General features: G+C 48.6%; 1 protein-coding gene across 1 annotated transcript in view; it reads left to right on the forward strand.

The window, feature by feature from the left end:
• The window catches only part of GTF2E1 (general transcription factor IIE subunit 1), an 88,325-nt gene that overhangs the window by 6,660 nt on the left and 58,175 nt on the right, over positions 1-23,490 (forward strand). Inside the window, exon 2 of the mRNA XM_009906529.2 lies at positions 2,681-3,158. Coding sequence (XP_009904831.1) covers positions 2,711-3,158 — 448 coding nt within the window. The 5' untranslated portion in view covers positions 2,681-2,710. The remainder of the gene's footprint in view (positions 1-2,680; positions 3,159-23,490) is intronic.

Consider the following 23,490-nt stretch of genomic DNA (forward strand, 5'->3'; position numbering starts at 1 on the left):
CCCAGAGAGTGGTGGTGAACGGTGCCACAGCCAGCTGGCAGCCAGGCACCAGTGGTGTCCCCCAGGGATCAGTGCTGGGCCCCATCCTCTTTAACATCTTCATTGATGAAGGGGATTGAGTCAGTCATCAGCAAGTTTGCAGATGACACCAAGTTAGGAGCAGATGTTGGTCAGTTAGAGGGCAGAAGGGCTCTGCAGAGGGACCTTGACCAACTGGACAGATGGGCAGAGTCCAACAGGATGGCATTCAACAAGTCCAAGTGCCAGGTGCTGCACTTTGGCCACAGCAACCCCATGCAGAGCTACAGGCTGGGGTCAGAGTGGCTGGAGAGCAGTCAGGCAGAGAGGGACCTGGGGATGCTGATTGACAGCCAGCTGAACATGAGCCAGCAGTGTGCCCAGGTGGCCAAGAAGGCCAACGGCATCCTGGCCTGCATCAGGAACAGTGTGGCCAGCAGGAGGAGGGAGGTCATTGTGCCCCTGGACTCTGCATTGGTTAGGCCACACCTTGAGTCCTGTGTCCAGTTCTGGGCCCCTCAGTTTAGGAAAGATGTTGAGTTGCTGGAAGGTGTCCAGAGAAGGGCAACAAAGCTGGGGAGGGGTCTGGAGCACAGCCCTGTGAGGAGAGGCTGAGGGAGCTGGGGTTGCTTAGCCTGGAGAAGAGGAGGCTCAGGGGAGACCTTCTTGCTGTCTAGAACTCCCTGAAGGGAGGTTGTAGCCAGGTGGGGGTTGGTCTCTTCTCCCAGGTAACCAGCACCAGAACAAGAGGACACAGTCTGAAGCTGTGCCAGGGGAGGTTTAGACTGGAGGTGAGGGGAAAGTTCTTCACTGAGAGAGTCATTTGTCATTGGAATGTGCTGCCCAGGGAGGTGGTGGAGTCACCATCCCTGGAGGTGTTCAAGAGGGGACTGGATGTGGCACTTGGTGCCATGGTCTAGTCATGAGGTCTGTGGTGACAGGTTGGACTCGATGATCTTTGAGGTCTCTTCCAACCTTAATGACCCTGTGATACCGTGTGTTACTGTGAAGTCTGCTTTGAAAGCTGCTGTGGCTATCTGCAGCTGTCTTCTCAATGAGATTCTTGCAGAGAAAATGCTTTCCATCAGCTCTCAGATGAGATGTCTGGAGCGAGATGTGCTTATTGAAAAGCACTTTTCTCTTTCTCTCTGGTTTTTTTTTTGGTTACAGCTGATGTTTTGAAGGTCACTGTGCCCCCTGCAAGTCTCATCCCCAAGTGTTTGGTAAGGAATTTTTAGGAGACAGTGAATTGATGATGAGAGAAGGGTTGGGTTGGTTGACTGGTTTTGAGAGCAGCGCTGAAAAAACCCTTTGACTTGAGAAGTTTGGCTGTTTAAAATCTCTTCTGGAGTGCCAGGTTGGATTTTACAGTTGGTCTTTACATTAATGATATACTGTGCTTAAGCTCTGAATAAGAGTTAATCAATTTGAATAAAGAAAGGCTCCTAGCTAGCTTCTACCTTGACATTGATTTATGGTGTCAGTATGTTGCTGACAGGTTCAGTCAAAAGCAAGATTTATCTTTAAGTGACTGAAAGCCTTTACAAACTGCCAACAGAATGAAACTGATTCTCAGAGACAATGCCCTGTGACAACAGGCAGACTGGATCTGACTTACAGATTCACACATACTGGATGGCAAACTCAGGATGGGATATCCCTTACTGCTAACCCTTTTACTTGTCATACAAAGCTCTGTGGTCTAAACTGTCCTTTGTGTGAGAGTCACAGCTAATTCACTTTGACCACTGTGAATACCACTTGGCCCTGAGAGGGGAAAAAAAGAAGCTTGGGCAGGGAATCACCTTAAGGGAATGAAAGTGTTGGGGTTTTTCTTACCCTAAAGGGTGGAAAGACAGGGCAATACTGATTTACTCACTGTTAAGCTCTGAAAATCCACAACCTAGTTGCTTTGCAGTTGTACTGGCTGTAACCCTAGAGAGGAACATACCTCCTTGGTTGCAGGAGAGGGTAAGGGTTAAAAGGAAGCAAAGCTTCAGTGAGTAGTATTACTTGAGTTGTGAGAGAGGGTAGGGGTTAAAAGGAAGCAAAGCTTCAGTGAGTAGTGCTACTCAGGAGTCCTGTGAGAGGGCAATGTTTCCCATTAAAACAAACAAAACCCCCAAAGAAACCAAATCCATCAGGCCACTATGATGCATGATCACAGATTTTGGAGTAGCCTTAACTGGTGGGAGTGAGTCAGTGGCCAATTACTCTTTCTGGGAAGAATTTTCTCCTCACCTCAAGCCTAAACTTCCCCTGGCACAGCTTGAGACTGTGTCCTCTTGCTCTGGTGCTGGTTGCCTGGGAGAAGAGACCAACCCCCACCTGGCTACAACTTCCCTTGAGGTAGTTGTAGACAGCAAGAAAATCTCCCCTGAGCCTCCTCTTCTCCAGGCTAAGCAACCCCAGCTCCCTCAGCCTCTCCTCACAGGGCTGTGCTCGAGTCCTCTCCCCAGCCTCGTTGCCCTTCTCTGGGCACGTTCAAGTGTCTCAATGTCCTTCCTAAACTGAGGGGCCCAGAACTGGACACAGTAGCAGTTGAGGGCTTGGGAAAGAGAAATGGAAAACCTCCCTTTCTTTTAGCTATGAGTAAGGTGAATGTAAAGTTCTGCAGTCAGAAGACCTGCTAAGAATCCATCTGCTGCTTTTTCCGTTGCAGTATACATGAAGCTTGAGCTCTGAACCCGCTATGACTGACCCAGACGTCCTCACTGAGGTGCCGGCCGCTCTCAAACGCCTCGCTAAATATGTGGTGCGTGGCTTTTACGGCATTGAACACGCCCTGGCGCTGGACATTCTCATCAGGAACCCCTGTGTGAAGGAGGAGGACATGCTGGAGCTGCTGAAGTTTGACCGGAAGCAGCTGCGGGCCGTCCTCAACACCCTGAAGGGAGACAAGTTCATCAAGTGCAGGATGAGGGTGGAGACGGCGCCCGACGGCAAGACCACGCGCCACAACTACTACTTCATCAACTACCGGCTGCTGGTGAACGTGGTGAAATACAAGCTGGACCACATGAGGCGGAGAATCGAGACAGACGAGAGGGACTCCACCAATCGCGCCTCCTTCAAGTGCCCCATTTGCTTCAGCACCTTCACCGACTTGGAGGCCAACCAGCTCTTTGACCCCAGGACTGGTAAGGGCGTCACACACGGTGGCACACACAGTGTCACCAAGGTGGGAAGAGACCTCAAAGATCATCGAGTCCAACCTGTCACCGCAGACCTCATGACTAGACCATGGCACCAAGTGCCACGTCCAATCCCCTCTTGAACACCTCCAGGGATGGTGACTCCACCACCTCCCTGGGCAGCACATTCCAATAGGCAAGCACTCTCTCTGTGTAGAACTTCTTCCTAACCTCCAGCCTAAACCTCCCCTGGCACAGCTTGAGACTGTGTCCTCTTGTTCTGGGGCTGGTTGCCTGGGAGAAGAGACCAACTCCCTCCTGGCTACAGCCTCCCTTCAGGGGAACAGAGTGCTCCTGCTCTCGCCTTCATGGTGTCAGTTCTGGACTTACAGGAAATGGAATTTTAGCCTGATTGGAAGGGCAGGTCCTGCCTGACCAACCTGATCTCCTCCTATGACCAGGTGACAGCCTGGTGGATGTGGGGCAGGCTGTGGATGTAGTCTACCTGGACTTCAGCAAGGCCTTTGACACCGTCCCCCACAGCAAGCTCCTGGCCAAGCTGTTAGCCCCTGTCTTGGACAGCAGCACTCTGAGCTGGGTTAGGAACTGGCTGGAGGCTGAGCCCAGAGAGTGGTGGTGAATGGTGCCACAGCCAGCTGGCAGCCAGGCACTAGTGGTGTGCCCCAAGGATCAGTGCTGGGCCCCATCCTGTTCAATATCTTTATTGATGGTCAGGATGAGGGCGTTGAGTCCATAAGCAGTAAATTTGCAGACAACACCAAGTTGGGAGCAGGAGTTGATCTGTTAGAGGGTAGAGAGGGCTCTGCAGAGGGACCTTGACAGGCTGGACAGATGGGCAGAGTCCAAGGGCATGAGATTGAACAAGTCAAAATGTTGGGTGCAGCACTTTGGCCACAACAGCCCCATGCAGTGCTACAGGCTGGGGTCAAAGTGGCTGGAGAGCAGCCAGGCAGAGAGGGACCTGGGGGTGCTGGTTGATGGTAGGCTGAACATGAGCCAGCAGGGGGCCAAGAAGGCCAACAGCATCCTGGCCTGCATCAAAAATAGTGTGGCCAGCAGGAGCAGGGAAGTCATTGTGCCCTGTGCTCAGCACTGGTTAGGCCACACCTTGAGTCCTGTGTCCAGTTCTGGGCCTCTCAGCTTAGGAAGGACATTGAGACACTTGAACATCTCTAGAGAAGGGCAGTGACGCTGGGGCGAGGTCTGGAGCGCAGCCCTGTGAGGAGAGGCTGAGGGAGCTGGGGTTGCTTAGCCTGGAGAAGAGGAGGCTCAGGGGAGGAGACCTTATTGCTCTCTACAACTCCCTGAAAGGAGGTTGTAGCCAGGAGAGGGTTGGTCTCTTCTCCCAGGCAACCAGCACCAGAACAAGAGGACACAGTCTAAAGCTGTGCCAGGGGAGGTTCAGACTGGATGTTAGGAGGAAGTTTTCTACACAGAGAGAGAGATTGGCCATTGGAATGTGCTGCCTAGGGAGGTGGTGGAGTCGCCATCCCTGGAGGTGTTCAAGAGGGGATTGGATGTGGCACTTGGTGCCATGGTTTAGTTAGTCCTGAGGTGTTGAGTGACAGGTTGGACTTGCTGATCTCTGAGGTCTTTTCCAACCTTATTGATTCTATGATTCTGGCAGCTTTGCAGTGTGATCTGATCTTGTTGTTGAATTGTAAGACTTATTGGTAGGCTGCAGAGAGGACATATACGTGTGTGTGTGTGTGCATGTAAATATATATGTAGTTGACTTTGATATGCAAAAAATTGTAGTTTAGTGATAGTCTTTCAAGGACAAGAGGACACAGTCTAAAGCTGCACCAGGGCAAGTTTAGGCTGGAGGTGAGGAGAAAGTTCTTCACTGAGAGAGTTGTTAGGCACTGGAATGTGCTGCCCAGGGAGGTCGTGGAGTCACCAGTCCCTGGAAGGGACTGGATGTGGCACTTGGTGCCATGGTTTAGTCCTGAGGTGCTGGGTGGTAGGTTGGACTTGATGATCTTTGAGGTCTCTTCCAACCTTGGTGGCTCTGTGGCTGAGTTGTCACTGTTTCATTTTCTTCCAGCCAGGTCACAGGTTGAACTTGATGACCTTTGAGGTCTTTTCCAACCTTATTGGTCCTATGGTTGTATGGCACAACCTTGCTTTCAAAGTGTAAAGCAGTCCCTAGGAAGTTAACAGGAGTTAATTGCAGCCTTTCTGTGGTTGGGAGTAAACAGGATTCTTTTTCAGTGTGTGTCTCAGTCTCAGTGGAGGTGTCTCTCCCTCATGGATATGAAGTAAGAATCTTTCTGGGAGTCATTGTCTACAGGGGCAGTCCAAATACTTTGTCTTCTGTACTTCTGGCCAAGGGAAGGAAAGGAAGAACATCTGCACCTGATCCTATTTTGCTAGTCTGACCTAGGACTGGTTAGGCCACACCTCGAGTCCTGTGTCCAGTTCTGGGCCCCTCAGTTTAGGAAGGAGGTTGACTTGCTGGAACGAGTCCAGAGAAGAGCAACAAAGTTGGTGAGGGGTTTGGAACACAAGCCCTGCGAGGAGAGGCTGAGGGAGCTGGGGTTGCTTAGCCTGGAGAAGAGGAGGCTCAGGGGTGACCTTATTGCTCTCTACAACTACCTGAAGGGAGGTTGTAGACAGACGGATGTTGGTCGCTTCTCCCAGGCAGCCAGTACCAGAACAAGAGGACACAGTCTCAGGCTGTGCCAGGGGAGGTTCAGGTTGGATGTTAGGAAAAAGTTCTACAGAGAGAGAGTGATTGGCCATTGGAATGTGCTGCCCAGGGAGGTGGTGGAGTCACCATCATTGGAGGTGTTCAGGAGGAGACTTGATGGGGTGCTTGGTGCCATGGGTTAGTTGCTTGGGCGGTGTTGGATTGGTTGATGGGTTGGACGCGATGATCTTGAAGGTCTCTTCCAACCTGGTCTATTCTATGTATGTATGTGTTCTATGTAAGGACTGGGGGGAAGGCAGGTGGCAGGGGTTGGGTGCTAGGCTTCCATCTTCTGCATTTCTTTACTTTTTCTTTTTGCCTTTGAATTCTTTGTCCTGATCCTGATTTTTCTTGAGAAATGGTAGAATGCACTGGGTTGGAAGGGACATCTAAAGGTCATCTAGCCCAACCCCCTTGAGTAAGCAGGGACATCACCAACTAGTTCAGGTTGATCAGAGCTCCATCAAGCCTGGCCTTGAATATATCTAGGGATGGGGCCTCAACCACCTCCCTGGGGAACCTGTTCCAGTGTTCTACCGCCCTCATAGTAAAGAAACTGTTCCTAATGTCCAGTCTAAATCTATGCTGCTCTAGCTTAAAACCATTGCCCCTTGTCCTAGTGCTATAAGCCCTTGTAAGTAATCCCTCCCCAGCTTTCCTGTAGGCCCCCTTCAGGTACTGGAAGGCTGCCATACAGTTTCCTTTATAGCAGCAGTGATCTCCCCTGAACAAAAGTCAGATGCTCTTAGGAACATTGGAGTGTGGTGCTTTGTGTTCAGGTATCTTGAATCTTTTAATCTAGGATTACATCAGATGTCTGATCTGCTTTGGAGGAGGGGGGCTGGGGGGAAGACCAAGCAAATGTTGAGGCAATTCTCTGCTGCCTCCAAAGAAGAGCTGTGAAACTTCTTTTACTTGAACAACCATGTGTCATGGCCCAGTGTCCTGACCCAGCCCTGGGTGGTAGTGGATTGGGTTAAGATTCAGACATTTTCCTTGGAGTAAATTAAGGTGAACTGACACCAAATGGCTGAGGAGTTAGGTTTATTAGAGCAGATGAAAACTATCACTTGCACCTCAAGGGTGCTTGGTTGGACTGGAGCAGAGGGAAAATGGGAAGAAAAAGGAGAGGAAAAAAGAGAGAGGAGAGATCACCACCCTTGGTTCCCACAGGGTCTCACAGGTATAGTCCAAGTTCTTGGTGGTGGGTGTACACTCCAGCAGGGTCTTATGTGGTAGGTGCAACACATGCACGCTGGAATTTGCTGTCTTTTTGTACCCTTTTGTCAGGGGCTGGTCATGGTCTCCCCAAAATCACAAAGAGTGGTATGAATAGAATAGAATTAACCAGGTTGGAGAAGAACTTTGAGATCACCAAGTCCAACTTATCACCTAACACCATCTAATTAACGGAACCATGGCACCAAGTGCCTCATCCAGGCTCTTCTTAAACACCTTCAGCGATGATGACTCCACCAGCTCCCTGGGCAGCACATCCCAATGGCCAATCTCTCTTTCTATAAAGAACTTCCTAACATCCAGCCTAAAACGCCCCTGGCACAGCTTGAGACTGTGTCCTCTTGTTCTGGTGCTGGTTGCCTGGGAGAACAGACCAACCCCCACCTGGCTACAGCCTCCCTTCAGGGAGTTGTAGACAGCAAAAAGGTCTCCCCTGAGCCTCCTCTTCTCCAGGCTAAGCAACCCCAGCTCCTTCAGCCTCTCCTCACAGGGCTGTGCTCCAGACCCCTCCCCAGCTTTGTTGCCCTTCTCTGGACACCTTCCAGCAACTCAACATCTTTCCTAAACGGAGGGGCCCAGAACTGGACACAGGACTCAAGGTGTGGCTTAACCAGTGCTGAGTACAGGGCACAAGGACTTCCCTGCTCCTGCTGGCCACACTGTTCCTGATGTGGGCCAGGATGACATTTGCCTTTCCATGGTGCCCTTGCAGTGGTTTAAACAGGGAATTCCAGCCTCTAAAGAAATTAACTTTTCTCATTGTTAAGCCATTTAGAAAGCAGGCAGCTCTCCTCCAGAGCTATTAAGGCCATCACACTGTCTATTCAAGAGCTGGTATGTCACACCTTGAGTCATTAAGGGCTATCAGGACTGCCCTCCCACACGTATTGTTTTGAGAGGATTGGGCTATCACACCAAGAAAATGACATTTAGATCTAGAGATGCAGACTTGTAGCACAAGCCCTGTGAGGAGAGGCTGAGGGAGCTGGGGTTATAGAGAGCAATAAGGTTTGCCCTGAGCCTCCTCTTCTCCAAGCTAAGCAGCCCCAGCTCCCTCAGCCTCTCCTCGTAGGGCTTGTGCTCCAAACCCCTCCCCAGCTTTGTAGCCCTTCTCTGGACACAAATCTGTTTTCAGGGTGCACAGGTACAAAGTGCTTCGGTTGCTGTTGGTGTTTTTCAAACCAAGTAGCAACTTGCCACTAAGGTAATTTTAAATGTAGGTTTAAAATGGTATAAATGTTGATTTGAGAGTGTGATCTCTGCTTGTAAAAGCAGCATATGTGGTTTCTTCGTTCGTTTTTCCACCCTTTCAATCCCTAAAAGGCTTCATAACCTTACTGTGATGTCAGAGGTTGAATAAAAATGGTCTGGTACTTGTAGGAAGCTCAAGGATGAGAACAGTGAGATGATGAAAGCCAAGGTGGTGAGCAAACCAGAGGTTTGTTGCCTGGCGCCTGTCACAAAGAGATCTTTTGAGAAATGGAGAGAAACACAAGTTGATTTGGAGGAGTCACTGGGTTGCATTGAGTGCCTGCCAGTTCTAAGCATGACATGCCCAGGTTGTAAGCTTTACCCCTAGCCATGAAGGCCAATGGCATCCTGGCCTGCATCAGGAATAGTGTGGCCAGCAGGAGAAGGGAGGTCATTGTGCCCTGTACTCAGCACTGCTTAGGCCACAGCTTGAGTCCTGTGCCCAGTTCTGGGCCCCTCAGTTTAGGAAGGAGGTTGAGTTACTGGAAGGTGTCCAGAGAAGGGCAACAAAGCTGGGGAGGGGTCTGGGGCACAGCCCTGTGAGGAGAGGCTGAGGGAGCTGGGGTTGCTTAGCCTGGAGAAGTGGAGGCTCAGGGGAGACCTTATTGCTCTCTACAACTCCCTGACGGGAGGTTGTAGCCAGGTGGGGGTTGGTCTGTTCTCCCAGGCAACCAGCACCAGAACAAGAGGACACAGTCTCAAGCTGCACCAGGGGAGGTTTAGGCTGGATGTTAGGAAGAAGTTCTTCATAGAAAAAGAGATTGGCCATGGGAATGTGCTGCCCAGGGTGGTGGTGGTGTCGCCATCACTGGAGGTGTTTAGGAAGAGACTGGATGGGGTGCTTGGTGCCATGGTTCAGTTGATTAGATAGTGTTGGGTGAGAGGTTGGACTCGATGATCTCAAAGTTCTCTTCCAACCTGGTTAATTCCATTCCATCACTCTTTGTTCTATATGTGAACAATTGCATACAGCTGATGTGATGAAGCCTTGTGCAGGTGGAAAGCTGCAGTCATTCCCTTCAAAAAGATAAGCTCTGTCTCATACAGTAGGGATATATATAAAGCAAGCATTTAACTGATTAGCAGTAAGAAATCCAGGTTTGAAATGCAAATACTGAATAACACTGCTGAATTCTGTCTGTTCCCAGACATGGGCTGACAGTAGAGACTGACCTAAGGGGTGCTGGGTTTTCAAGTGTTTCACCTAGAGGTAAAATGTAGCTTCATTAGGCTCTTAGACTAATGGAACGAAGTTTGGTCTTTGTGCTTTTAAATGTAGAAAATACATAAACTTGTTTCTGTGGGCCAAATCCTACACCTGCAGAGAAGTCTGAACAGCTGCATGCCATCCTGGGGACTGGATCTTTAAAATGCTTATATTTAAATTACTTGTTGGAGAATTAAATATCACAGAATCACCAAGGTTGGAAGAGACCTCAAAGATCGAGTCCAACCTGTCACCACAGACCTCATGACTAAACCATGGCACCAAGTGCCACATCCAGTCCCCTCTTGAACACCTCCAGGGATGGTGACTCCACCACCTCCTTGGGCAGCACATTCCAATGGCTAACAACTCTCTCAGTGAAGAACTTTCTCCTCACCTTGAGCCTAAACTTCTCCTGGTGCAGCTTGAGACTATGTCCTCTTGTTCTGGTGCTGGTTGCCTGGGAGAAGAGACCAACCCCCACCTGGCTACAACCTCCCTTCAGGGAGCTGTAGAGGGCAATGAGGTCTCCCCTGAGCCTCCTCTTCTCCAGGCTAAGCAACCCCAGCTCCCTCAGCCTCTCCTCACAGGGCTGTGCTCCAGACCTCTCCCCAGCCTTGTTGCCCTTCCCTGGTCACATTCAAGAGTCTCGATGTCCTTCCTAAACTGAACCCCAGAACTGGACACAGGACTCAAGGTGTGGCCTAACCAATGCAGAGTCCAGGGGCACAATGACTTCCCTGCTCCTGCTGGCCACAATGTATGCAGATGTCTGTTCTGTGGAGTGCGAGGGGAGGGAGAGGAGGAGCTGCATTGTCTCACCCAGTAGAGGGAGCTGTCTTCTTTGTACAGATGGGTTTGAGTTGAATCCTTTATTGAATGTCACAGAAGTGGAAACTGCCTTCGTGGGTATGCGTTCTGTAGCGGTGATTAATTGGCTCTCTGTGGGGAATGGCTCTCGGGTGTACCTCATACCTTTTAATCACATTTGTGAAGCTAGTGTAGTGTTAGGGTTCCACTGTCAAATTCAAGGTCAGTTTGAAGGAAAGTGTGTGACTAGAAGCTGCAAAAGGGAGAGAGTGGCTGAAGTTGAAGGACTGACAGAAATGAGGTCCCACAGTGCCTCACATTATTCAGCTCTGGATTTCCTTAGGTATTCTAAATGCCAAACTGCATCCAGGATATTCAGCAGTGATGCAGGTGAGTTTGATGTTAGAAAGAAGATGAAGTAGTTTTTCCTCTGTCTTTTTCCTACCTTTGCAATGTAATTTTTGTGCAGTCTTGTGTTGCTCTTCTGTTGCTGTGAAGAAAAACCTTGCTGTTACCAGGAAATTGTAATTACAGTTGGTCTCTCCTAGATGCATCAGTGCATGAAGTGTCCTCACTGTAACATTCACTTAGATAAGACATGAATAAACAGTGGAAAGGAAAGGATGGAAGATAAATGGGTAATGTGAATCAGGAAGTTCTTCCCCATGAGAGTGGTGAAGCCCTGGAATGGGTTGTCCAGGGAGGTGGTTGAGCCCCTGTCCCTGGAGGTGTTTAAGAGCAGGCTGGATGAGGCTGTGGCCAGCCTGATCTAGTGTGGGGTGTCCCTGCCCATGGCAGGGGGGTTGGAACTAGATGATCCTTGTAGTCCCTTCCATCCCTGACTGATACTCTGATACTAAGATGGTGCTGTTGGAATGTTCTTAATTGCAGCTGTAATCACTGGAGTCTTTTGTTGTTATTGGTAATCATAGCAGCTAATTACTTGTCTGCTCTTTGCCCTCCCACAGTTTATTCTTGGTTTGATAAATATTTTTGGATATCACTCTCCTACTGTTCCTGAAGATGCATGGCAGTAGCAGCAAACTGCCTGAATCCCTTTCACATCCTGTGTGCTGATAGGAAACTGAATTTGGGAAGAGCAAATGGAAGGTGGCAATATCAGTTCGGTAGGAGGGAAGACAACACCTTGAATTTCATTTTATCTCCCCTTGTTTTCCTGCCACTTTCCCATGTCATTTGTGTGCCTCAGAACTGCACATAACGTGTTCAGAGGCGGATTTTCTGCACCTGTCACAAGGCATCTTGTATCCCATTCAAGCTGCCTGTATGCAGCTGAGCATACAGGTCCTGGGTCCTGTTACTGAGATTGGAAATTTGATTAGCCTTTGATTTATTTACTTTTTTGCTTCCTTCTTATGTGTTGACTTCTAGAGCTACTGCCTTTTCTTCTGAGGGCTCAGCTTCTCACATCATCCCCACTGAGCTATTCAGAACACATTTGTCTTCTCTTCTTGTTCTGAATTTCCACTTCCTCAGGCAAGTTCTACACTAGCTTTGAATCTTCCTCATTTGATTCAAATTACTTTTGAGCCTGTCCTATCTATTTGGTTAATTTTTTTCCCCTTTTCCCTGTGTTTTTGCTTTGCCTTTTCTTGGGGAGCTCTTGTGTCCATTTCTGGTGTATCTCTCTTTGTATTCTGTCCCTCCTACACCCAACACCATCTAATCAACTAAACCATGGCACCAAGCACCCCATCCAGTCTCTTCCTCAACACCTCCAGTGATGGTGACTCCACTACCTCCCTGGGCAGCACATTCCAATGGCCAACCTCTCTTTCTATGAAGAACTTCTTCCTAACATCCAGCCTAAACCTCCCCTGGCGCAGCTTGAGACTGTGTCCTCTTGTTCTGGTGCTGGTTGCCTGGGAGAAGAGACCAACCCCCACCTGGCTACAGCCTCCCTTCAGGGAGTTGTAGACAGCAAGAAGGTCTCCCCTGAGCCTCCTCTTCTCCAGGCTATGCAACCCCAGCTCCCTCAGCCTCTCCTCACAGGGCTGTGCTCCAAACCCCTCCCCAGCTTTGTTGCCCTTCTCTGGACACCTTCCAGCAACTCAACATCTTTCCTAAACTGAGGAGCCCAGAACTGGACACAGGACTCAAGGTGTGGCCTAACCAGTGCTGAGTACAGGGCAGAATGACTTCCCTGCTCCTGCTGGCCACACTGGTCCTGTTACAGGCCAGGATGCCATTGGCCTTCTTGGCCACCTGGGCACACTGCAGGCTCATGTTCAGCCTACTATCAACCAGTACCCCTATTTACATTATGCAGTCAATCCTACTTGATCTTTATGCTGTCAATTCTTGTTCTGTAGTTTCAGTGATTTTTCAGAACAGACATTCTCTGATAGCTCTGTCTGCCATGTACTCCTGTGCATGTGCAACATGATGTTGCTACCACAACAATTTACAGCTTTTTACCATCCAAGAATGAGGTCTCAGGAAGTCTGTGTAAATTGAGGTGTCAGAAATTCCCCTTGACGAGGACTCGGAGCAGTTCTGTACTGAGCAACTTCAGGCTCCGTGAGGTTTTTTAGTTCTTATTGTTGTTAGCTTTCCAAGTGTACGTAAACACATCAGTATGATTTATGGGGTGTTTCTTTTCTTGACTTCACAGGCACATTTTGTTTGTCTGTGCTGCCACTGAGAGCTTTTGGCACACACCAACAGAAGGAAACTGCCCGTGCTCTGCTTCGTTTTTCTGTTTCTATTCAAATCTCTGGCAAAAGCTCCAAGAGCGTTCCTGTCAGCTTTACTCTGCTTCAGCTTGATAAGGCCTGGAGCCCCATGAAGGGAAAACCTGAGAGAAAACAGATCAGAATTAATGCAGGTTTTTCTAAAAGTAGGAATACTCCTTCAAATGCCTTAAGAGGGATGTGTGTGTTACATCTGTAACTTGAACTCACTCCCTGTGGGTTGAAAAACCTGGCTGGAAGAATAGAATAGAATTAACCAGGTTGGAAAAGACCTTTCAGATCGAGTCCAACCTATCACCCAACACCATCTAATCAACTAAACCATGGCACCAAGCACCCCATCCAGTCTCTTAAAAGTGTGGCCAGCAGGAGCATTGTGCCCTGGACTCTGCACTGGTGAGGCCACACCTTGAGTCCTGTGTCCAGTTCTGGGCCCCTCAGTTTAAGAAGGACATTGAGACTCTTGAATGTGTCCAGAGAAGGGCAACAAGGCTGGGAAGAGGCCTTGAGCACAGCCTTGTGAGGAGAGGCTGAGGGAGCTGGGGTTGCTTAGCCTGGAGAAGAGGAGGCTCAGGGGAGACCTTATTGCTGTCTACAACTACCTGAAGGGGGATTGTAGCCAGGAGGGAGTTGTCTCTTCTCTGAGGGAACCAGAACAAGAGGGCACAGTCTCAAGCTGCACCAGGGAAGGTTTAGGCTGGAGGTGAGGAGAAAGTTCTTCACAGAGAGAGTTGTTCACCATTGGAATGTGCTGCCCAGTGAGGTGGTGGAGTCACCATCCCTGGAGGTGTTCAAGAGGGAATTGGACATGGCACTTGGTGCCATGGTTTAGTCATGAGGTCTGTGGTGACAGGTTGGACTTGATGATCTTTGAGGTCTCTTCCAACCTTGGTGATACTGTGATACCTCCAGTGATGGTGACTCCACCACCTCCCTGAGCAGGCCAACACAACAAAGGGTGATGGCTTTAAACCAATAGAGAGGGCACTTCACACTAGATAGAAGAGCCAATGTTTTTACACTGGCAGTGATGAGACCCTGGCTCAGGTTGCCTATAAAGGATGCAGGTGCCCCATCCCTGGAAACATTCCGGGTCAGCTTGGACAAAGCTCTCAGCAACTTGCTCTAGCTGATGATGTCTCCACTTACAGCAAGGAAATTGGACTAGATGGCATTGAAAGATCCCTTCCAACCCCAACCATGCTGTGATTCCTCAGGTCAGCAACCTGGGCAGCACATTACAATGGCCAGTCACTCTTCCTTTGAAGAATTTCTTCCTAACACCCAACCTAAACCTCCCCTGGTGCAGCTTGAGACTGTGTCCTCTTCTTCTGGTGCTGGTTGCCTAGGAGAAGAGAGCAACCCCCACCTGGCTACAGCCATGAATCTCTCAGCTTGGTGGAGAAAAAGGTAAAGGTAGAGGTAGGCCCTGTGCAGATTGCAAGGCACTGGAGTAACTCAGAAAAGCTGTTGCCTGTAGAGTGCTGGCTTCCCTGTGTTCCACATCACAGGCTGCTCTGCTGTCTCTTAGATTGCAAAAAAAAAGGTATCTGATAAATGCAGAGCCTGGCTTACAATATTTTTGTCTACAAAGGACATTTTATTCTTAGAAGTGCAGGAAATAATTGCCCTTCAAGTAAAGGTTATCACCTCAACTTTTCTCTTGGCTTTGCAAATTGAAATAGATAAGAGCAGGAAGATCTCTGTGAAACCTGTGAATATTGCTAAGCCTTATGTACTGATGAATGCTGGACTGCAGCATGCCTGTCTTTTTACTCCAGCAACTTGCTCTGCTTTTGAAACTGCATCCTAGGTGATAGCATCCACCAAATGTGTAATTCTTTTAGGCACCGGTGTCTGTAAGTCGAATCAGGAGCTCAAGGAGAATCCTGGTACCTGTGTTGCAGCCTCTCTGCTCTTGGATGCAATTTGAGGTTATGATGCATTTGTTCACGTGGTGTTTTGGCATAGTCTTCTTGGTGGAAGCTTAAAATAAAAGTTAAAAAAAAAGGGTTCATTAATTCCTAATTAATTAACTTCATATTATTATATCCTTTGGATATTAGAATGGAATAAACCAGGTTGGAAGAGACCTTCAAGATCATTGTGTCCAACCCATCACCCAACACCATCTAATCAACTGAACCATGGCACCAAGCACCCTATCAAGTCTCTTTCTAAACACCTCCAATGATGGTGACTCCACCAGCTCCCTGGGCAGCACATTCCAATGGCCAACCACTCTCTCTATGAAGAATTTCTTCCTAACATCCAGTCTAAACCTCCCCTGGTGCAGCTTGAGACTGTGTCCTCTTGTTCTGGTGCTGGTTGCCTGGGAGAAGAGACCAACCCCCACCTGGCTACAGCCTCCCTTCAGGGAGTTGTAGACAGCAAGAAGGTCTCCCCTGAGCCTCCTCTTTTCCAGGCTAAGCAACCCCAGCTCCCTCAGCCTCTCCTCACAGGGGTGTGCTCCAAACCCCTCCCCAGCTTTGTTGCCCTTCTCTGGACACCTTCCAGCAACTCAACATCTTTCCTAAACTGAGGGGCCCAGAACTGGACACAGGACTCAAGGTGTGGCCTAACCAGTGCAGTGTACAGGGGCACAATGACTTCCCTGCTCCTGCTGGCCACACTATTTCTGATGCAGGCCAGGATGCCATTGGCCTTCTTGGCCACCTGGGCACACTGCAGACCCCCAGGTACCCCCAGGTTCCTCTCTGCCTGGATGCTCTCAGCCCCTCTGACCCCAGCCTGTAGCACTGCATGGGGTTGCTGTGGCTACTGTGTAGAACCTGGCACTTGGATGTGTTCAATCTCATGGCTTTGGACTCTGCCCATCTGTCCTGCCTGTCAAGGTCTCTCTGCAGAGCCCTTCTACCCTCTAACTCCTGCCCCCAGCTTGGGGCAGGTGTCCCTCTGTCCAGTTGTGTCTCTCTCTGCTTATTGTCCGGCTTAATTTATCGGCCTTAGGACAGAAGGAAGAACTCGTCAGCTCAGAGCTGCTGAGGTTGTGCATCTGAGCTGGAGCAGAAAACAGCTCTCACTGAGAATAGGAACAAATTCTTCTCTTCTTTCCCAATTTTGTATTGAATTGCATATTGAATCATTTGGTGTTTCTGACCAATCAATAATTGGATGTGTGTCTCATTCAGTCCCTGATTTACCTGTTCAAGATGAATGTCTTTTGGATGTCAGAAATTCTGTTCCTTTTTTTTGTGTGTGCTAAAAATGGTCTGCACACTGAGATGAATGGGCACCTCAGTGTGCCTCTAGATAATATCTAATGGTTCTGAAGGTGCTTCTCTTCCCACCCCCACCCCCGCTTCCTTTTCTAAGACATTAAATGTTAAATTGCTCCTCTTCTCTAATTGCAAAGGCAGGTCAGCAGGAAAGGGAAACTGCAGCATGAGGGCATTGAGTCCATCATCAGTAAATTTGCAGATGACACCAAGCTGGGGGCAGGAGTTGATCTGCTGGAGGGTAGAGAGGCTCTGCAGAGGGACCTCGACAGGCTGGACAGATGGGCAGAGTCCAAGGGCATGAGATTGAACACATCCAAGTGCCAGGTTCTGCACATTGGCCACAGCAACCCCATGCAGTGCTACAGGCTGGGGTCAGAGTGGCTGGAGAGCAGCCAGGCAGAGAGAGACCTGGGGGTAGTGGTTCATGGTAGGCTGAACATGAGCCAGCAGTGTGCCCAGGCAGCCAAGATGGCCAATGGCATCCTGGTCTGCATCAGGACCAGTATGGCCAGCAGGAGCAGGGAGATCATTGTGCCCCTGTACTCAGCACTGGTTAGGCCACACCTTGAGTCCTGTGTCCCGTTCTGGGCCCCTCAACCATGTTGAGTCTATGATTCTATGAACAAGAGTATGGCCAGCAGTAGAGAGAGATTCATCTCCTCCTATAACCTACTCTGGTGAGGCCTCATCTGGAATGCTGCATCCACTTATGGGCTCTGCAGTTCAGTAAGAACAAGGAATTACTGGAAAGAGTCCAGGGGAGAGCCACTAAGATGATGAGGAGACTGGAGTGTCTGCATTATGAGGAAAGACTTAGAGACCTGGGGCTGTTTAGCTTGGAGAGGTAGAGAGTGAGGGGAGATCTCATTAATGCTTGTGTGTCTGGAGGATGCAGCCAGACACCTGTTGGTGTCCAGGGACAGGACAAGGAGCAATGGACACAATTTGGAACACTGCAGGTTCCACTTAAACAAAAGGAAAACATTCTTCACTGTGAAGGTGGCAGATCATTGGAAAGGCTGCCCAGAGAGGAGTATCCTTGTCTGGAGGCATTCCAAACCTGCCTGGACATGTTCCTGTGTGATTTACTCTAGGTGCTTTTTAGTTTAGACTGGGTGAGCTTCAGAGATCCCTTCCAACCCCTTCCATTCTGTGATTGTGTGTTATATCAGTTTTGGATTGGCAAAAATGTAGGCACAGCATTTGTGAGACTGTCTCCAGAGCTTTGAGTGGATTACAACATCAGAAAGAGAAGTAAATGTATTTTCCTTCTGTTAGCCTGCTGCTGAGCTACAAGAGCTCTTGATCCTCCATTGTGTCTGAATCTATCCTGCATTTTAAAAAGGTTAGGTGTTTGCTTTTAATATTGCCTCAGAGATAATCTTTATGAACCTGGACACATGGCTTACGTGGCAACCAACTGGAGGGATCTACACTTTGGGTGGTTATGGAGAAGAGGAGGCTCAGGGCAGACCACCTTGCTGTCTACAACTACCTGAAGGGAGGTTGTAGCCAGGTGGGGGTTGGTCTCTTCTCCCAGGCAACCAGCACCAGAACAAGAGGACACAGTCTCAAGCTGCACCAGGGGAGGTTTAGGCTGGATGTTAGGAAGGAGTTCTTTATAGAAAGAGAAGTTGGCCATTGGAATGTGTTGCCCAGGGAGGTGGTGGAGTCACCATCACTGGAAGTGTTTGAAGAGAGTCTGAATGAGGCACTTGGTGCCATGGTTTAGTTGATTAGATGGTGTTGGGTGATAGGTTGGACTCGATGGTCTCAAAGGGCTCTTCCAAGCTGGTTAATTCTATTGTATCTGCTCTAAAGGAAGAGCTTGAACAGACCTCCAGACATCCCACTTTTTCCTCAGTGATGGTTGCCTTCAAAGAAGCAGTATCAGTAACTTTTAGAGGCAAATCCTTTGGACACTGTGTGCTTTTATTTTGCAAAAGGTTGCTGTGGAAATCTGTAGCAAACCTAGGAAGAACTTAGTGGTTGAAGAGGTCACAGATTTGCTGTTTGCCTGTTCCCCTGGCAGTGCCTTTGATGGGAATTGTTGGAGGCTGGGATGTTACAGACTATATGGACAGTTCTTCCCTACTTTTCTGAGTGTGAGAAAGGAAACCACTAATGCTATCTGAATGAAGAGTGTTATTTCTAGCCTTGTGTTTCAGAGGTTTAGTTGATTTAGTTGATTAGATGGTGCTGAGTGATAGGTTGGGCTCAATGATCTTGAAGGTCTTTTCCAACCTGGTTTATTCCCTTCTATTCCATTCCATTCTATTCCATTCCATTCTATTCCATTCCATTCTATTCCATTCCATTCTATTCCATTCCATTCTATTCCATTCCATTCCATTCCATTCCATTCCATTCCATTCCATTCCATTCCATTCCATTCTATTCCATTCCATTCTATTCCATTCCATTCTATTCCATTCCATTCTATTCCATTCCATTCTATTCCATTCCATTCTATTCCATTCCATTCTATTCCATTCCATTCTATTCCATTCCATTCTATTCCATTCCATTCTATTCCATTCCATTCTATTCCATTCCATTCTATTCCATTCCATTCTATTCCATTCCATTCTATTCCATTCCATTCTATTCCATTCCATTCCATTCCATTCTATTCCATTCCATTCTATTCCATTCCATTCCATTCCATTCCATTCCATTCTATTCCATTCCATTCTATTCCATTCCATTCTATTCCATTCCATTCTATTCCATTCCATTCCATTCCATTCCATTCTATTCCATTCTATTCCATTCTATTCCATTCTATTCCATTCTATTCCATTCCATTCCATTCCATTCCATTCCATTCCATTCCATTCCATTCCATTCCATTCCATTCCATTCCATTCCATTCCATTCCATTCTATTCCATTCCATTCCATTCCCCCCACAACTGTGGACTGAAATTGAAGTAAAAGAACAAAACTTGGCTGTGAGTCTTCATGTGGGTGCTTTGCCCCCTGGGGAGTTTCACATTACTTTTTCTCTCCTGTGTTAGTTTATTGGCCTGGGTGCTTCTCACTCATTCTAATTGTTCTGTTTTGAAATAAAATGTTGTTCCCTTGCCTATACTCTCCAAAAAAAAAAGTGCAGAGGAAGGGTTTTTTCTGTTAATAGCCTGAAAAGCAGCATTTGGACTGAATGTTTATTCTGTTAAGGTCTCAACAGGTAACAGAAATAGCTGTTACTTGAAGGAATAAATTCTACTGAGCCATATTGGCTGTGTGGAGAATTAATGATTGTGCTGCTGGAGTATCAAGGGGGTCTGCCATCTAGAGGTTACAGGCTCTGGAAAAAAGGGAGGTTTGGGGAGGAGTAAAGAAGGCAAATGGGTATGGAGACATTGGGGAGTCCCAAATGCAAAGACAAAACTCAGTTTAGAAGGCAAGAAGCAGTCCAGTGTTCACTGATCCACCTAACTTGCTCTTCGGGGAGAGGCAACAATAGCAAGAGGCATGGAACCTACATGGTGAAGATTTGCACTTCAAAAGGCTTTTAATTCCCTCCACCAGGGATAGCCAGGAAAGGCATTTCCTCAGAGCACAGCATCCTGTCTTCAATGATTAAAGGAAATCTGGGTGTAGGAAGGAAATGGGCAGCTGCTTTGGCAGAAGGAAAAAGCTCAGTGGTACAGAATCGCTCTGATAAAGCCAATGCCAGTCTAAAATTGTATCATGGAAGAATATTTCCTCTTTGCAGTCAAATGTTTCATTCTTCTGGGCTGTTTAGTAATTTTAATCTTACACTCTTGCTTGTTGCTGGAGGCTTATCTGTGGCTAAGACAAGTTCTTCATTTGTGCTTACAGGTGGAACTCAGGCAGGGTGGCCTGTGTCAGGAACAGTGTGGCCAGCAGGAGCAGGGAGGTCGTTTTGCCCCTGGACTCAGCACTGGTTAGGCCACACCTTGAGTCCTGTGTCCAGTTCTGGGCCCCTCAGTTTAGGAAAGATGTTGAGTTGCTGGAAGGTGTCCAGAGAAGGGCAACAAAGCTGGGGAGGGATTTGGAGCACAGCCCTGTGAGGAGAGGCTGAGGGAGCTGGGGTTGCTTAGCCTGGAGAAGAGGAGGCTCAGCGGAGACCTTCTTGCTGTCTACAACTCCCTGAAGGGAGATTGTAGCCAGGTGGGGGTTGGTCTCTTCTTGCAGGCAACCAGCACCAGAACAAGAGGACACAGTTTCAAGCTGTGCCAGGGGAGGTTTAGGCTGGATGTTAGGAAGAAGTTCTTCCCTGAAAGAGAGATTGGCCATTGGAATGTGCTGCCCAGGGAGGTGGTGGAGTCACCATCACTGGAGGTGTTTAAGAAGGGACTGGAGAGGGTGCTTGGTGCCATGGTTTAGTTGATTAGGTGGTGTTGGGTGATAGGTTGGACTTGATGATCTTGAATTTGATTTGTCTGGTTAGACTGGCAGCTTCAGAAAGAGCATTTTCCTTGCCAAGTATTTATTTTTTGTAGGTCTCCAATTCTGTGCAGCTCTGAGCCTCAATATCCCATGTGAGCAGGACTTATGCCTTAGAAATACTAATGAGTCTCTGCTAGTCTTCAGCATTGTTCCAGAATTTCATCTTTATAGTATAGAATAAACCAGGTTGGAAGAGACCTTTGAGATCATCAAGTCCAACCTATCACCCAACACCATCTAATCAACTAAACCATGGCACCAAGTGCCTCATCCAGTCTCCTCTTAAACACCTCCAGTGATGGTGACTCCACCACCTCCCTGAGCAGCACATTCCAATGGGAAATCACTCTCTCTATGGAGAATTTCTTCCTAACATCCAGCCTAAGCCTCCCCTGGCACAGCTTGAGACTGTGTCCTCTTGTTCTGGTGCTGGTTGCCTGCAAGAAGAGACCAACCCCCACCTGGCTACAGCCTCCCTTCAGGTAGTTGGATACAGCAAGAAGGTCTCCCCTGAGCCTCTTCTTCTCCAGGCTAAGCAACTCCAGCTCCCTCAGCCTCTCCTCATAGGGCTGTGCTCCAAGCCCCTCACCAACTTTAACTGGAAGACAAAAGTGTAAACAAGTAAACACAAATTTCTGAGGTTCTTCTGCCTGCCTTCTCTTGGATCTAAAGAGACTTTATCACCTTTGGCAAAAAATTGATCTTTTATACCTTGCTTCTGCCCCTTCAGAATACAGGGGATGGTTTCTATCACAAACTCGAGTTCATTGGTGCGCTTCACACCTGCAAAGGCAAGCAGTAAGAGCTTGGGGGGTGGGGGAGGGGGTTGACCTCTTCTCATTTTAATTGTAGCTCATTAGCTCACTTACATCTGGTAAAACCCAACCTTAAATCTGGGCACAGTGCATTTCTAGCAGCAAGATGGCAATTTAGCTTGGAGCCACGCCAGTTCTGCTTGTCTGACAGAAGCAGGCGTGCGTGCTCAAGGAAAGGGAAAGCACAAGCAAGTAAACAGCACGGTGGGCCTTCTATTTGAGACTCCCTGTGAGGGCTGAGATGTTTGCAATTAATGTCTGTGTTTGTTTATAATCACTTTTGAAGTGAGCATGAAGACCCCTGGAAGCTTCTGAGTGCTGAGAGGCAGCAAATGGGGTTGGGAAATCTGTGTCTGAGGATTCATTTCTGTAGGGGGCTGTTGGGTGGTTGGGTTTTTTTTTGCCTTCTTGGATCCTTGCCTGTATCAGGATTGATGTGACAAAAATGTTCAAAGATCTGTTTGCTGATCTTAGGAGGGGGGTTGTTGTTTGTTTCACAGTATCACCAAGGTTGGAAGAGGCCTCAAAGATTGAGTCCAACCTGTCACCACAGACCTCATGACTAGACCATGGCACCAAGTGCCACATCCAATCCCCTCTTGAACCCCTCCAGGGATAGGGACTCCACCACCTCCCTGGGCAGCAAATTCCAATGGCCAATGACTCTCTCTGTGAAGAACTTTCTCCTCACCTTTTACCTAAACCTCCCCTGGAGCAGCTTGAGTCTGTGTCCTCTTGTTCTGGTGCTGGTTGCCTGGGAGAAGAGACCAACCCCTTCCTGGCTACACCACCTTTCAGGTAGTTGTAGAGGGCAGTGAGGTCTCCCCTGAGCCTCCTCTTCTCCAGGCTAAGCAACCCCAGCTCCCTCAGCCTCTCCTCACAGGGCTGTGCTCAAGGCCTCTCCCCAGCCTTGTTGCCCTTCTCTGGACATGTTCCAGCATCTCAACATCTTTCCTAAACTGAGGGGCCCAGAACTGGACACAGGACTCAAGGTATGGCCTAACCAATGCAGAGTACAGGGGCACAGTGACTTCCCTGCTCCTGCTGGCCACACTGTTCCTAATGCAGGTCAGAGTCCTGTGTCCAGACTGGCCCCCACACTGAGCCCTGGGGATCACCACTTGTGTTTGGCCACCTCCTGGATTTGACTCCATTTACCACCACTCTTTGGGCCCAGCCATCCAGCCATGTGCTAACCCAGTGAAGCATCCACACATCCAAGCCATGTGCAGCCAGTTTCTCCAGGAGGATGCTGTGGGGCACAATGCCAAAGGCTATACTGACGTCCAGGTACACAATATCCACAGCCTTTCCCACATCCACTAAACAAGTCACTTTGTTATAGAAGGAAGTCAGGCAGGGCCTGCCCTTCACAAACCCATGCTGACTGGGCCTGAACACCTGCTTGTCCTGCACATGCTGCATTGTTGCACTCAGACTGATCTGCTCCATGACTTTCCCTGGCAATGAGGTCAGACTGACAGGTCTGTAGTTCTCCGTACAGGCCATCCTCCCAACCTTTCTAGTAGCTGGGCATCATGTTTGCCAGTCTCTAGTCATCTGGGACCTCCCCAGTTAGCCAGAACCAATGGAAAGTGGCTTGGTGAACACTTCTGTCAGTTCTCTCAGTACCCTTGGGTGGATGCCATCCAGCCTGATAGATTTGTCTATGTCTGAGTGATGCAGCTGGTTGCTAACTATCTCCTTTTGGGTGGTGGGGTCTTCGTTTTGCTCCCCATCCTTATATACCAGCCCAGGGGACTGGGTATGCAGTGCACAACAGCTCTTACTACTGAAGACTGAGACAAAAAGGGTATTGAGTACCTCAGCCTTTTCCTCAGCTTTTACCACTATTTTCTACCTGCATCCAACAAAGGACAGAGATTCTCCTTAGTCCTCCTTTTGTTGCTACTATATTTGTAGAAGGAT

This window comes from Dryobates pubescens, chromosome 8 (assembly GCF_014839835.1).
Source record: "Dryobates pubescens isolate bDryPub1 chromosome 8, bDryPub1.pri, whole genome shotgun sequence".
NCBI classification, from domain to species: domain Eukaryota; kingdom Metazoa; phylum Chordata; class Aves; order Piciformes; family Picidae; genus Dryobates; species Dryobates pubescens.